This window comes from Cheilinus undulatus, linkage group 7, assembly GCF_018320785.1.
Source record: "Cheilinus undulatus linkage group 7, ASM1832078v1, whole genome shotgun sequence".
Classification (NCBI taxonomy): Eukaryota; Metazoa; Chordata; class Actinopteri; order Labriformes; family Labridae; genus Cheilinus; species Cheilinus undulatus.
Genome location: NC_054871.1, coordinates 22,633,971 through 22,650,547, shown reverse-complemented (window position 1 = coordinate 22,650,547; position 16,577 = coordinate 22,633,971). Strand labels below are relative to the sequence as shown.

Sequence of the window (16,577 nt, the reverse complement as noted above, 5' to 3'; positions counted from 1 at the left end):
CTCTATCCACTGTCCTCCTCTATCTGATAAAGGCACAAAAATGCCCAAAAATAAATCCTTAAAAAAAAAGAAAAGAAAAATGCACGTATTTTTTAGAAATCATGATTAGATGATGTATGACAGAGTATAAAAATAGCAATAGGGTCAGAATTTGGGGGAAAACAAACTCAGAATTTCAGATTTTAAGAAATTAGTAATTTACAAGAAAAAATGTGAAATTTCCAAGTTTAAAAAGCCAAAAATGTTGACTTCTACAAAAAAACTTCTTTTTTTTGCATCATTTCTGGCAAGCCTGAACAACATTTTGTCTTTTATGTAAGCCTGATTCATATAGTTTAACAATTACTATTCCTCCTCTTAAGTGAACCGTGAATATGCTACTCATAGTAAGAATTTGAGAACCTTTTGAACGATATGCAAATTTGGATTTGCATAATATACCAGCCATTCAGAGCTGAACCTCTCATTTTCATTTTGCATGCTTATGTGTGCTGTTTTACTAAAATGAGAGCAATTGTATGCATATGAAGTTATGAGATGTACAAACACAAAGACTGATCAAAACCAATATAGACTCATGAAGAGCAAGAACAGAGAGATTTCCTGGAGGGCAGATGATTTTGCTGAAGTAAAGTCAACAGATGAGGGATGACTGCTTTCAGATAAATACTTGGACATCTGAAAGACAAGGCTGTGATGTGAATGCAATGATTTGTTTGAATGACAGGATGACAGGCGTGGAAAATGGTCTGCCGTTATAAAGTGTCATCCAACCACTCACTGCAATTTATATGGCATGCCGTTCAACCCATCCACACACAAACATGCCATAATAGCTGGGTCTTCAGAAGCAAATATGAATTTAGGCCATCCTACAGGGAAATTATGATATCCAGACTTGGGTTCTTGAAATGAATACACAACTCCCCTCTACCACCTGAGCCCCAGCCGTGTAAATGCAATGATATCTGAAAAAGAACTGAAAACTATATAAAATACGCCTAGTAAGCAGAGTGACACCAACTATATACCAAAATATGGTTCATGACAATCAATGTGCGAATAATGTAGAAGAGCAGAACTGTGTTGATTCTGGTTTGGTAGCTACTGGGAAATTAGCTTTAATTCACAGCTATGTTCCCAGCTTTGTTTCTTTGGTGGCACAGTTGTACTTTATTAAAGCTATCAATAAAATAATGTGTTTTAAAGGAGTAATATGCAACATTTTAAACATATAAAGCAGATATCAGTTATACATAGCTAAGAAATCACCATGTAATGACCTCCTAATTTAGAGTGAAGTCAAATTCCCTCTGGTTTTTTTGTTCTTAGCTCGGTGTTTACACAGAGAGAAAAGCACTTCCATGGGCTTGTTTAGGTTTAAGTTAGGTCACAAGTGTGATCCCGGCTGCTCATCATACGCTGACTTCACCACTGTGTGTGCGACTGTGTGCAAGTTCATATTATGTCAGGGAGGCAGGTCAAAGAGAGTGAATCATAGCTACAACAGAGGCACTGAGTGTGGTTGTAGTGTTCTTTTGCTCTGAAAAGAACAAAAACAAACAAGAAACAGTTATGGACTCGTCCCAATGTGTCAAGAGGAGGACAATATGGACTGGCTCTACTTCAGATACGGAGAAATTGAGGCATGAATGTGATAAGATGCCAAGAAAACCCCTGTACGAATAAAACCCTGGGGGGAGAAGTGGGAACTTGTTTAATGTCACTCTTGTTAATAATAAAAAGATAAAGCAAATGCTCCCCTATCGTTGACTTCAGGTCAGGGTATCAAACTAGGCAATAATGCAAGAAAGATTCTGACATACTAGTTTTGTTTAGTCATGGTCGTGGAGTGTCTTGGATGCATTGCCATTTATGTCACACTACAAAAACGTTTGTTGTTTTAGATGCTCTTAATCTGGCCTGAGGTTGGATGATGAGCTGTGACACATTGCAGTCAGGCCAAAGTCTGGCTGAAATCCGACAGACTGAGTCAGCCTTTAGTGTCCACTTTTCAATAGAGCCCACCAGTGTGTTGAAGCATTCAGGAGCAGCCACCTTTTTTCTCATAGGTATGTGACCATACTTGCTTTGGTTACCAAGGGTCCTTTTGGGAGTCTCCAGTTTAGAAACACCTGACTTTTCCTCCGAAAAACAGGTGTTAAAAACTCATTTTCTGTTCTATTGTTATCAACTTTGAACCTGAGCAAGGTAAGGCCTCAGGCACTTGAGTGTTCCTGCTAATATCTCCCAGCCTGTCCAATGATAATTTTGGCAGCTATTTTAAAGTTTAGACTTAGTTTTATTCTTTAGATTAAATTCATTTTAGTTTTAGTCACATTTTAGTCTTTTCTACCCTTTAAAGTATTAGTCTAGTTTTAGTTGACAAAAACTTGAAATAATTTTAGTCCAGTTTAAGTCGATTAAAGATCCTTTCTTTTTAGTCTTTGCTTAATGCCTAATTCTCTTTCTTTAATCTGGTACCAAATCATGTAAGTGGGTTCTATGTGACTTGCTTTAAGCTGAGAGGCAGAACTACAGACATGCCTTGTTGTGTACAGATTTACCCTCAGCAGAGAAATAACATTTATTTTGAATGTCTAAAAAACAGAATTTCATTTTAGTCTCATTTTAGTTATCTTGACAAAAACTAAACTAAATTTTCATCAGAGTTTAAGTCATCAAAGATCTATTTTTAGCTAGTTTTAGTCTGGTCTTTCTCTTGCAAAAAAGGTTGTACTTTGTTTTTCAAGTATTTTTTTCCTCAAATAAACTTTAGAGTGGTAACTTTCAAAGTACTCCAAATTGTTCAAACACAGCATCCAATTTAGTTTGGGCATGCCTTAAAAGGCATTTTTGACTAATTTACCTGGATTCCAAAGGGGTTTATTGAAAAATGCCCTTTATGACATTGCTATCGCAGTGTTTTTTAAGATACATTTTAAATAGAGGAGAGAAATATGGGAATGGAGCTGCAGGCTAGACTTGAACCCTGGCCACTCATGTACATGGAGCGCTACCTAACCACCAGGCCATCAGCCACTACCAGTGTTTTCCTTGTGTATTTCTTTCCTTAGTTTTAACTTCTAGTGTTAAATGTGTCAATTTGTCTTTGTTGTGATCCCTGTCTCTTTGTATTTATTTTCTGTTGCAGTCTCTCTTTGTCAGTTCATTGTCTGTGTTGTTTGCAAAAGCCTTGGCGGATGGGCTGGGTGCTGTGGCTAATTCAGATAGTACTTACATCAAGTGTTTTGCATGGCGTGAATAACAGACTAGAGACCATTCAGAATTTCTTTTATCATCAAGGTTGGTATTATAAGAGGCCAATTCAAGTCAGTCTCACAAGGGTTGATTTCCTTTCCTCAGGATTTTGATTGAGAAGAGTCTCAACCCTCGTTTAGCATGAAAGGTGCAATTTAAAGCCTGACAAGGCAATCATACAGAGCTGCAGCCTCTTGTCATGTATGCCCATTATTCATGTGCCAAGTGGGATATTTTGCCACTCAGATGTCCCTCATGTACCGTCTTTTCTCCTGGAGGGGTGCGCAGCCCTCACTCAAATATTTATGAGAAGAGACACGCGTACCACATTATGTCTAAGGACTTACATGTGCTTATAGTACAGTAAGAAAGATGAGAAGTTATAAACATTTTTATCAACACTATTGTGTATGTTCACATCATTGCTATATCTGTAGCTTCTGTCTTTACTGAATCACATCATACCCTCAGAGTTCCCTGTTAAGACAGGACAGAGAACTGTAAATGCCAACAACCAGCAAATGAGCATTAGGTTTAACTAACTTGCACATTCCCATATAAATACAGTAGTTGACTTTTCTTGTCCATCTGCTCATTATAAACTCCTTTTCCAAGCTCCACTCAGTCCATAAGGTCCAGGAATTATATCACACCCATAAGCTGTACATAAAAAAGGACAGTACAACAGATGCCTGGGAGTGAAGAAAAGAAATGAAGCCCTCCCTTGCTCACTGGCTGCAGTATATTGATAATCCTGACTCCTCCATGTAGGAACATGGGTCACATTTTAAAGTTAGAATACATGTCAAATCAGTAGTGACCATTAGCTTCTTTCATGCTGATTTATGTCTTGTCATTTCATACATCAATTCTATTACACTGGAAACCTTATTGGGTTGGCAATAAGGTTTCTTTAGCAATTGATCGGGATTTAAAATCTTTTTCAAATGGACTCAAATGCAGTTCACCTAATTTTGTGCATTGTTGAATATTTTAAAGCCAATAGGTTTCAAGCTTACAGTCCTTTTAGCTTTAACACTTTTCTTAGTTTGTTTAATTGAAACTAACTTAGAACCAGCATAACCTGCTATTTTCACTTGACCTTTGTCCACAGAGGTCCGTCTGCAGCAGTTTTGTTTAAAAGGACAAGTGCCTATTGTGCAGCAAAACCAATGCAGGCCTTCAGTGTGCAAGGTTGCATTGTCACAGGGGTGCGTCGGATGCAGGCAAACTACAGAAGTTGGCTGAGCAACTAGAGAACTGCAGGTTCACAGCCAACAACTCCAACAAACCAATGACAGCCTGTCGGCTTGTCAAGCCAGGATGAAAGTGTCAGAAGCCAGCAACAGTGAAGACATCGCTACGCTTACCCCTAGAAAGGCATGGGAGATGCTGGTCAACCTGGGCAAGTGGATTGCTTTCCCCAAAGAGATCACACAGATGGTGCTCAGGCCAGATGTTGTGATGTGGTCCACAGCTGCAATGAAGGTGATCTTCATTATACTCCAGAGAAAACCAAGCTAGCAGCAGAGTGCAGGTAAGCTGGCATCAGTCCATCCAGTAGAGCTTGCAGGGGTTTCCTTGAGAAATCTTTCAACTTCTGCGTCAGCATGTCTGGGGCAAAGCTACAGAAGGCCATCAAGGGCTGCCAGAAGAGGCACAGAAATCAAGCTTTTAGTTGTGGCTGCAGAGGAAGGATGTTGTGTTGGGTGTAACACTTCAGGTCAGCTGTCGGGAGTGGTTGGAAGACATCCCCATTGGGCCACCGCCTCCCGAAACATCAGTGATTGAACATCACCTGTACATCATAATGGTAACTATTACGATTATGATGATGGCACGAATGCAGTATGCATGGACATAATATTTTTTGCATGTCAATATGTCTTTAGGAGCTGAGCACCTGTAAAGTCCTGATTCTAAAGTTGCTCCTGCTTTGTGTTAACCTTGCAAAGCAGATGGATATGCCCGTTTCCTTGTTTCTCACTGGCGAATCCGTTTTGCAAAGCTCCTGTCTGAGCTGTTTGGGCCTGGTTAGACAGTGACAGGACAAATCAGCGATGAGGGGCAGTACTTTCAGGCACGGCGGAGTCATGACGTACGCAAGCAGCAACAAAAGGCCGGTGCAATTATGGTGAAAGAGCTTAGAGTGGATGCTGCTAAAGCGCCAGTTTTATCAGAACTTGACAAACTTTCTTCGTTAAAAGAATACCAAAAAAACAGGAGTTGTTTTCTTTTCAAAAACGACATAAGTTGTGTACCTACATGTCTATAGTCGCCATGGTTCGTGTTGTTTCTCAGTAGCTGCGCACGCACACCTCGGTCACAGCTACGTCACGTTTTGTTGCTCTGATTGGCCTGTAAAGAAGTGACAGAATGTTCATCCAATCACACTCCAATATTTTTCAAATCCTCTGCCATGCACCAGTGATGGACCATGGTGTGTTCTGTGGAAACCCAAAACCTGACTGGAAAGGAATGTAATTAGCAATTTGCTTCTGAGTGTGTGGTGTGGATAGAATGCTGCAGATACACGATGTGGAAATTGCAGGAAAAGACCAATGACACAAAAAATTTACCCTGATCTTTCCAGACATTATGGAGGATGTGGTAATACTACTCTTTGAAAGATGCCAACATGTTTCCCTACAGTCTTGTAAACAGATCAAGACAATGACAACAGCTATATTTAGCACATGCAAGTAAGGATACAGCGGGTGGTTTTATAATATTTAATTGTCAGTAATTTTCCATAGTAATGGCAACATTTTAGTACAAGGTACATTTGGAACAGTAAAAAAGCTTAAAAACATTTAGCTGAACTTCAACATACAAACACTGCTGTAAGCTGTAAACAGGGCTAAACATAATTCTTATACAGTGTGTATCAACACAGAATTTTTTCAGTACAAATGATTTTACATAAATAACTGCTGTACATGAAGTGTAGTTTTCTCCCAACATCACTGACAATACAAGTCAAACAGTCAAGCAGAATAAATGAAAAATAAACACACTTTTCCACAACTATATCTCAGCCTATAAACAACATTTTTAAGCAGTTGTTACCCTTTAACACAATGAGATTTTTGTCTCTCTCAAATCCCCAAATTTAGTTTTATTTTATTATTCCTGTACACTTACCACACAAAACCAGCAGTTTCAAAATTCTAACTTTTTTTTAAAATTAGGACCAACTTTAGTATCTATTGGTCAACCCATGTCACTTAAACTACAATACACCATCATTTGTAAGCAGCATTGTCAGCATATGAAACTACTTTCCTAACTTGAATAAAGTGCTTTAAAAAGTCATACATGGAACAATCAATGTAGTTAAAGCAAAAAGATGACATTCTGGTTTGAGTTCAGTCTTGTTATGTGGTCACACCTATTTGTAGCCTGACAGCTTCAGCAGAATAGTGTACCTGCTTATCTGCAGTCTTTCTGTTCTTTGTTTTGTTTTTGCTAATGCACCTGTTCAAAGTAGTATAATGGTTGAAGTGTCCCAGGTCTCCACACCATCCTATGAAAACATGTCCCCTCTTAAAAAAAGCTTTGTATTTGTTTTTTTGTTTTTTTTTTTCTTTAAAAGCTGGACTCATCTTTTATCCTGACCTCTCCATCTTCTGCCTCAGCTTCAACAACAGCCGCACCGTTGTTATGTGGGGCATCACTTAGGGTGCTGCGGAGTGTCACCCGTGTGACACTGAGCGAGTGTTTCCTGGGGGTATGATGATGTTGCCGGTGACACATGACCTCCTTGAACATTTCTCTGAAGCGTGTAGACATGAGGTTATAGAGGATGGGGTTGACTGCTGAGCTGAGATAGAAAAACACCCCTGAGATGATGTGAACATACTCGAAGATTTCTAAGTGGTTGTCGGTCCAGTCGCTGATGAAACTCCACATGAGGCGGTCAGTGTGAAATGGTGCCCAGCAGATTCCAAAAACCACCACCAAGACAACTGGGAGAACAGCAGGAGAAAGTTAATAGGACATAGGTGAGGTTTACGGGCAATTTAACAGCAGTACATTGATAAATGTTGCCAACATGCTCTCTCTCTGCTCTCAATTAAGTTCTTCCTTTTGGAGCTGTGAGTCACTGACAGAAGAATTCTGTCCTGTACAAAAGAACTTAAACGTATAGATCTGCACTTAAAAGGACAATTTACCCATAAAGCTTCTGGCTCTCATCAATCGTGTGTAAGGCAGAAATTTGGGTGAACAGTCACTTTGAGATCAGAATTCATCAATGTGTACATGAGCGTACCATGCTCAAGTCTGAGCAGACATACGCACGTTTTCAGCTCAGTGTGGACTGGCTTTGTAACGTGAATCTGATGGTGTTAAGTTTAGATATGGCTTTATCATTTAACATTTTTGTAAACCTCTGACCATCATTGTGAGAAACTTTGGTTTTTAAAGATGTTAAGTAGCATGAACTTTTAGCTGCCTATATTTATTTTATATTTGCTATATAAAAAATAGACTAGCATTTTTTTTGTTTCTATATTTTATCAATCAGATAAAATACCATGCTTTATTGTCATGATAGACACAAATTTACAGTTCTTTTGAAATGTGTGTTATTTATTAAGCACTGTGAAAAAGTATTTCCCTCCTCTCTGATTTGTTTTGGCACATTTGTCTCACTTAAATGTTTCATATCTTCAAACAAGTTTCAATATTAGACAAAGATAACCCAGGTTATGCAGTCTTTAAATTGTTGTTTTTTTTTATTTATTAAGGGAAATAAAGCCACCCAAACCTACCTGCCCCTATGTGACAAAGTGTTAGTGTTAAATCATAAATTAACTGTGATTAACCACGTTTTTTGGTGGAGAGAGACTGCTGCCTGAATTCCACAGCTTCATCCATGTTGCATTTATCATAGCAATACCTGGGCATGCATATTAAAGTGTCCTTTACAGCCTGAAAGCTGGTTTCAGTTTAAACGAGGAACAGCCAGAGGATTGGTACATGCCTAATCGTGCATGCATCTAAAGTTTAATCATGAATTTAAAAAGTATTTATCTTTTTTCCTAGTGAAGACATCAGCTATTTTGTTGTATATATCCATTATTAAGTGTTAGATGAGAATGAATTTCTCAAATATTTCAGAATAATAGCTTATCAATATTAATAATTTTCTTAGCCTTTCATTTTTTCATTATTTTGGTTATTTCTCATATTTTCCTGTCACAAACTGTTAAATGCAGTTTAAGCTAATTTGTAAGACAAGCTACATATTTAATAAAAAAAGCAGGAATTCTTCTTGTTAATTTCCCCTCAGCTGCCAACAGTCCATGATCCATTTCTAACCTAAGTTTTAGTGCCTAACACCCTGCTAGAGAGCCCCCTACAGGCTGGGAGGTTTTTGAAGTTTCTGGTTTTGAGGCACGTTTCGAGTTTGGAATAGTTTTTATGTTTGGAGCGTGTTTGTTGTTCATGAATTTTTTTTTGCATCATGTTTACCTGTTTGAAGTTGGTTCAGACTTTTCAAGAAGTTGAAGCATGTCCTCTTATTGCAGCCGTCTTATTTCATTTGGAATGTGTCTGGCTGTTGCAGGCCATTTGCCCTTCTCAGCCACCGTAGGAGAAACTGTTTAATATTATCTGCATGATTGGAGTCACCTTTTATTGTCAGATCAGTACATGTTCATGTTCAAAAAGCTACTGTATAATGTGTTGGGACTTGGGTGGGGGGTGTAATGCCTCCTGAATTACAGTGTAATCAGCATACCAGAGAGAGTTCATATAGAAAATGTATGCAAAATATTCATTTCTCACACATTTAATTTTCTGTTCTCAATGACACTAATGGATGAATCAGCAGCAACTACATTTGTTCTTTTATCAAAGGTAAAACAGAGATAACACATGCAAGGCTTTGTTCTTATTTTATTTTACTTTATATTTAGGCCAGGTTTACACATAATTATTTGATATGCACTTAGTTTTAATTCATTTTTTGAGTTGTAGAAAAAACCTTACACATTGTCGTTCCCTTATATTTTCAAATTGTCTTAAAGAAATCACTGCTTGCTAAAAGATAATGATGAAAAAAAGCAACAAAAGAAAACCAGCAAATTATAATTGTTTCCTACAAAATGACGAGAAATGTTTCAAATATCAAAATTCTTCACCATCACCTTTTCCTGACAAAACCATGAACCAGCAAGCAGGTATTTGAACTTTGCTCTCTGTATGTCCAGGTCATCTCTCACCACAGGCCTCATCCAGAGCTAGCTGGATGGTAGAATTTTCTTTCCTTCATTTTGTAATATAAGTGATGAAGTATTGTGACTTATGTATAAAGGGGCTTGATGCTGTCTTTAGCACACAGTGGCCCTACAAAACAATACACTTGAGGACTTCTTTAAGGGTGATCTTTTGTTTAAAATGTTTAAAAAACTTTCTAAGGAAAAATAAGTTCATAATTCATATGCTGAATATTGTCAAGAAATACCTGAAAAGTCAGTACTTTTCAGCTGAATCCCAGCTGTTTACTGTTTACTTACGTATTCCTGTCACCAGTACATGCTTACTGCCACTCAACTTCTGCAGTTAACAACACCCACTGTGACTTCACTTCACAAGCTCTCTTAATCAAGGAGGGCTGTTTTGTAACATTAAGGAGTTTTCACCAGGGAGTGAAAACAATTACAGTTTTTTATTATCCAGAGAGGTAGTTGGTTTGTTTACTCGCACATTGCTTGATAAGACCATTTTACTTCACTAATATCATTGTCCCAGTATTTACATAAGTATCAAGAAAGAATCCAGCCAGACCCCCACAGCGAGTTGAGATATGCCTCCTTTTCAAGTATGACTCTTATTTTGGAGGAGCTGCAACATCACATGCTAAACAATCAATAATGCTGTTTTACATTTCCCATCAGCCCATGTCTTGATGTTTGACTCCCTCAGCTGGTAGTGACTCAACATAAACTGCGTCCAAAAATGTGTGAATTCACTTAGTACTTTCATTATTTTGTTAGATTTAATTCATTTTAAATAATGATAAACCTGCACACCTTTTAGGGACTTGGCAGTGGCAGTGCTCCGTTAACAATATACCACATTTGAGCATTTATCCTTCTCCAGTGTCACTGCAGAGTGCTGCAATGTATTTGGTACTGTTGATTGCTGCCATCGCCCAAGATTAAGCTGCAAAGATTAAGCCCTAAAAGCTTCCCACGACTGCCTGGCTGCAGACAGCAGATCTCAGATACCCCCCTTGAAGACCATTACAGTGAGACACCACATCTGTGAGAGCGAAAATGCAGGCCAAAATTTCCAAAATAAAAATGAGATTAAACTTCTGGTGAGTTAAGGTAAGGTAAAGGTTAGATTGCTGAAAGTTAAAAGTCAAAAACATTACCTGGAAAATCTAATTTTCCAGGTACAACCAAAACCAAAATGTTTAAAAAGCCAAGTAAACAGTCTGCTAATAGAAAACAGATTTCCTCCATGAAAACACTAATGCAGCTCACTCAGCTAAAGCGAAAGCTAACAAAGCTAATTTAGCAACACTGGTAATGCAGCCAGAGAGCTTACGTAGCTTAAGCTTAATAAAACAAAGCTATGTCAGCTATGTTAGATTATGCTAAAGCTAGAACCCATTTTAGAAGTAGTAACACAAACTGTGGCTTGCTTGAGCTACAGAAAATTGAGCTAAAATTAACTTAGCTACATTCCCTTACAGGTGCTTCTCAAAAAATTAGAAAATCTTGAAAAAGTTCATTTTTTTCTGGTATTAAATTCAAGAAGTGAAACTTCCATATATGCTTGCTTCATCATTACATGGTGAAATATTTTAAGACTTTTTCCTTTTATTCTAGATGATTACAGCCTACATCACTCAAAAATACAAAATCCACACACAATATCACAAAACCCCAGTCTTAAAAAGGATTTGAAATACATGACTGTTGACCTTTTGGAAAATTATGCTCATTTATGCACTGAGTAATTGTTTAGCACTCCTTTTGCAGAAATTACTGCATCTATTCGACATGGCATGGCGTCAATCAGTTTGTTGCCTTTTTGTCTTGTAATGAAGCCCAGGTTGCTCTGAGAGCAGCCTTCAGCTCATCTGCATGGCTGATTCTGGTGTCTCTCATCTTCCTCTTGTCAATACCCAAGGCTTCACTTTGGACAGGTGAAAAGGAAATCAGTAAAGCATCTCAGCAGATGGAAGCATGAAGCGCTGTAAAATCTCCTGGTATACGGCTGACAGTGTTGACTCTGGACTTGATAAAGCAAAGTGGACCAACAGCAGCAGATGACATGACACCCCAAACTGTCAAAACTTAACATTAAACTACAAGCACATGGGATTCTATGCCTCTCTGATCTTATTCAGACTCTGGGACCTTGATTTCTTAATGAAATTCAGTGTTTTGTGTCATCTAAAAACAGGGCTTTGGGCCACTGAGCAATGGTCCAGTTCTTTTTCTACTTAGCCCAGGTGAGATGCTTATCTGTAGTTCAGGAGTCTCTTGACACTAAGAACGCAACACTTGAAACCCATATCCTGGACCTGTCTGCCCTGTTGCTTGTGCACCTTCCCTTCCCTTCCAGTCAACGTTTAATAAATATGTTTTGATACAGCCTCCGACAATAGCTTGCCCTTTCAGCAGTGACCTGTGGCTTACCCTCCTTGTGAAGGGTGGCACTGATTCTGCATGTTTGCAGTTGTATGTACTGAACCAGAGTGTGATAATAAAGGCTCAGGAACCTCTGCAAATTGGACTTTTCACGAATATTCCAGTATTTCCAGAAAGTGTATTTTTGATTTTTTTGTTTTTCACTTGCTACATTGATACCTTAGTAGTCTTGTTTCCTCCCAGCTTTTCTTCCGTTTTTTTTTTTTTTTTTTTTTAATGTTTATTCTATGTGACCTCCAAATCAAAGCCCAGCAGTAGAACAGAGCATGCAGAATGCCTAGACCAGTTTGAAGACAATTATCCACATTTTGGTCATTGGCTTCATTGGCTATGATTTAATCAGACAAAAATGTTTAAAAAACATTTTTAAAGTGGTGTTTGAGTCAAACTGATTGCATGCAAACATTTTTGCAGTATTGATGTTAAGCTCACTTGTCATTAGGAATTGAAAAAGACTTGTACAATCTTTAATGGCAGATAAACAGTTAAGAAAGTCAAAGGAAGACAGCCTTACACTCAGGGATTCATTGGGTATTCTTTGTGAGTCTCTGGTCTTTTAATTTGAAGTAACTGTTATTTCTCTGAGGACCTTGTGGATATGAGCTTTGCAAATCATCACAGTTTCAGGTGTATGATTCAGTGCATGAGCATGGGTAGAAGGAATGTGGCCTAACAAAATGAAAAAGCAAAACTTAGAGGGTTAAATACTCACACAACATTTTCGTGACCTGTCGACGCCGCGCCTTCTGCTGCTGTGACCGAACATTACAGAAGCTGTCTTGTGCAAAGCCTGATTTAGCCTGCAGAGCTTGGCGCATCTTCTCCTGCTTCAGCTGCAGCCCAATGAGCATATAGAGGACGGTGATGGTGAGCATGGGCAGGATGAAAAACAACAAAGTGGTCACTTGGGTGGTCAGCTTATACATCCAGTGTGGTTTCACAAGCGTACAGATAGCTGAGTCAGCAATCTCAAAGTCAGTATTTCCAGCAGGGCCGGTGGAGTGACCGTGAAGCACTGTGATCCCATGTAGACTGGTGTTGGGTAAAGCACACAACACTGAAACACTCCACACTATAAGGATGACCCTCTTGGCATGGGTGCGTGTTACGACATATTTTGCACGAAGTGGGTGCATGACAGCGATGTAACGCTCCACACTTAGTGCCGTCACATTAAGGATGGATGCCAGGCAAACGGTCTCGAACAGGAATGTTTTAAAGTAGCAGCCACCCTTCCCCAGGAGGAACGGGTAGTTCTGCCACAGCTCGTACAGCTCTAACGGCATGCCCAGCAGCAGCACCAGCAGGTCTGACACGGCCAGGCTGAACAAGTAGTAGTTTGTTGGTGTCCACATCACTTTGTTGCGAGCGATGACGGTGCAAGTCAGCACATTTCCCACCACACCCACCACAAAGATGACAAGGTAGATGAGAAAGACCGGGAGGAACACGGGCGATCGACAGGGACCCAGATATTTTTCCAAGTACTCCTCCATTGTCAGACAAGTGTCAACCAGATCTGTACGGCTGCTGTTCACATCAGAGGTCAGATTTGGACACTTTCCCCCTGGAGGACAAAGCCACTCGCCTGTCTCGGCCATTAAATCGAATGAGCAGTTGTAAGCTGACATCCTGCTAGCGGCGGCAGACTGGTTATCTGTGGAAAAAAAGATGAAAAAGATATCAACTTGAAATGTCATTTCAAACCTTGCCTTTTACTTAGCCACTCTGAAAATGAGCTTTCAAAGAAGCTCGCACCTCAGCCTGTTTTTTTTAACTTTTATTAAAGGTCTCGAAATGTTTGAAAGCTTTGCATAAATCTTCAATAATCACAAAAATAATTACTATTACAGAATCCAATTACTAAACTACCATGACAGAGATTTTTAGAAATGCCAGCCACTACTTCTGAAAATAAATGGGACCTGCAATAAGAGAAATGTATATATACTAGAAGGAGTCCTTTTCAATGATGCAGATTATTTTGCTGTTTAATAAGGGAAGACAAATCAATGTTTTTTAGGGGAAAAACATCTTGGTACAAGTTTTTAATGTTCTACTGGCCAACATGTAATCCTAGGACATCTGCCCTGTACAGCAGGAAGACACAACTCCCGGACACTGATGGTGAAGCTGATGGCTGATTACCTCTACGGAGGCTGATTAAATAATGGTGATAAAACTTGAGACTTGAGGACACTGGATAGCAGAAGCGCCCATTTTCTGAACAGTTGAGGACCAAATTATTTGCCTCTGTATAAAAAAATTCATTTTTCAGTATTTCCCGTGTGCTGTACTTAACCCATTTGTTCCACTTTTAGATATTTTTGCCACTTTATTTCTTTTCCCTACTTCATCTGGCCATCTTTGCACATTTTTGCCACATTGAACCAGTTTTGCCACTTTTTAACCACTTTTCACCCCTTTCCACCCATTTTGACCTCCTTTTGGATTTGAGTTATCAATTTCTGCCCATTTTTATTGCATTTTTTAAATAAAAGGCATTTACATTTTAAAAAGGCTATATTGTGCTAGTGCATAGATACATAAAATCAATTTTTTGTTGCTTTGATAAAAAAAGTTTTTATTCAGATTAAATATTGGATATGGTTATCACAAATTAACTTTACAATGGACCATGATTTTTCTGACCTCTCCCAGAAAGTTCTCCCCTTTATGGGTGTTCTTGGCTTGGAACCACAGTAAGGCAACATGTTTAGCAACAAGAACATTGGATAACAATTAGCAACCAAAGATTGAGGTGTAGCTTAGAGATTTTAGAGACTTTTTCTGTAGAAAAGATACATTTTCTTTATTTTTTAGCCTGATTCACTTGGAACAATACTCCAAATTAATTCTAATTTAATTAATTTAAATTAAATTAATTTAATTAATTGTTCAAAGTCAGCACTGTCTTAAGCTTCCCACACGTCTCCCAGACAGGATCAACAATTTTCAAAAGCAACTAAGAAATGTAGTCGGACCTATAGACCAGGCAATTTTACCTGACTTATAAACAAAAAATTAAAGGCTCTTTAAACTCTCAAATCAGAGGAAATGTTTCAATAGCAGTAACACAGTGAAAGGAATTGCTACACAGGGGACAAACCTTTCGAACAACAGAGCTGTCTAAAAGGCACATAAAAGGTCCCTGAGGGTATTCTTTGTACGTATTATCTGGACCCTTTAAGGTCTGTGGATGAAGAATTGCTCTGTCCATGAACGAGTTAAACACATCAGTTCCTGTGTGCCATGAAACATAACAGATGACACGGTCGCTGATCTACCACACAGGAGAGATTTTCTGTTAGTCATATGGTACATTTTGTACTGACAGCATTGAGTCACACAATAAATGTAGCCTAGGATATGAATGCACACCTATGTATCTGCCTGAGACGTCTAGTTTTGAATGTGAATGCCTGGTGTTTTTTTTTTTTTTTTAGCCGTTGTGTTTCATGCAGTCTCTAGGGATGTAATTATTCTGTATGTTTACAGCAGATGACCATGAAAATAATGCTTATTGTATGGTTGTGGCAGGAATGTGCTTGGTCTGCAGCAGCTGTATGTCTTTAAAAGGTCAGTTTGTCATTTTTGTTTGTAATTATATGGCTGACTATACAATGTATTGGGTGGGAGCAGTTGTCAGGTAACAAGTGTACACTAATATTTTATCTATTTCTTCTTTTTTTTATTTCTGTAGTTGAACAATAGTATGGCACTGTTTTTCTTGTGCTTTCTCTCTTACATTCTCTGATGTCATACTTTAAAGATTGAATATGCTTCTGATACAGTGCTGTAAAAATTATTTGCCCTTTTCCTGATTTCTTTCTTTATATTGCATCACACATTTTATTTGTCACACTTCAGCTCATCAGAAGATAACCCAAGTAAGAAATGAAATTTTTAAATGATGATTTCATTAACTTAAGGGAAAAAAGCCACCCAAACCTACCTGGCCCTATGTGAAAAAGTAATTTCCCCCAATATTTTTTTTTTAGAAAGCTGAGTTCAATTTCACCTGCCACACTCAGGCCTGATTGCTGCCAGACCTGTTGAATCAAGAACTCACTTAAATAGAGCCTGACAAAGTGAAGTAGGCTAAAAGAGCTACAAAAACATAGTAACCTGTCATGCCGCCATCTTAAGAAATTCAAGATCAGATGAAAAACAAAGTCATTAGCATCTATTGGTCTGGGAAAGGTAGATAAGAAACAAGTCATAGACAACTATCAGTCTGAACAGGGTTACAAAGCCATTTCTGAGGCTTTGGGACTCCATCAAACCATGGTGAGAGACATTATCCACAAATGGAGAAAACTTGGAACAGAAAAAAAATGAAATGAGAGAGGGGGCTCTGCCGTCTGTTTCCAGAATATATCAAACTTTTTTCAGGGCACCCTGCAATAACAATTGACAATAAAATTTCTTCAACATTTCCATTAAAACCTACATTTGTGCTTAAAACTGCCTCCTTGTGCTTAGTTTTCCTCTGTTTGTACTCAACATGTCTGCTTTCTTTCAAATCTTTAGTTTTCTTGCTCAAATTTTTGCTCAAACGATTCTCCTCTCTTTCAGGCTGCTTCTGCTTGTTTGGAAAACTTCATCTCTCTGATTTTTCTCTGTTCCAGCACGCACATC

The 16,577-nt window shown here is 38.5% G+C and overlaps 2 protein-coding genes across 2 annotated transcripts in view; one reads left to right on the top strand and one right to left on the bottom strand.

The window, feature by feature from the left end:
* The window catches only part of dynlt2b (dynein light chain Tctex-type 2B), a 47,235-nt gene that overhangs the window by 14,515 nt on the left and 16,143 nt on the right, over positions 1-16,577 (top strand). The window lies entirely within an intron of this gene.
* On the bottom strand, positions 6,850-13,581 carry nmur1a (neuromedin U receptor 1a). Its single transcript, XM_041792304.1, has 2 exons — positions 12,649-13,581; positions 6,850-7,229 (listed from the first exon to the last, which is right to left on the bottom strand). The coding sequence occupies exons 1-2, from the start codon at positions 13,565-13,567 to the stop codon at positions 6,850-6,852; spliced, it is 1,299 nt and encodes a 432-aa protein (XP_041648238.1). The 5' UTR covers positions 13,568-13,581.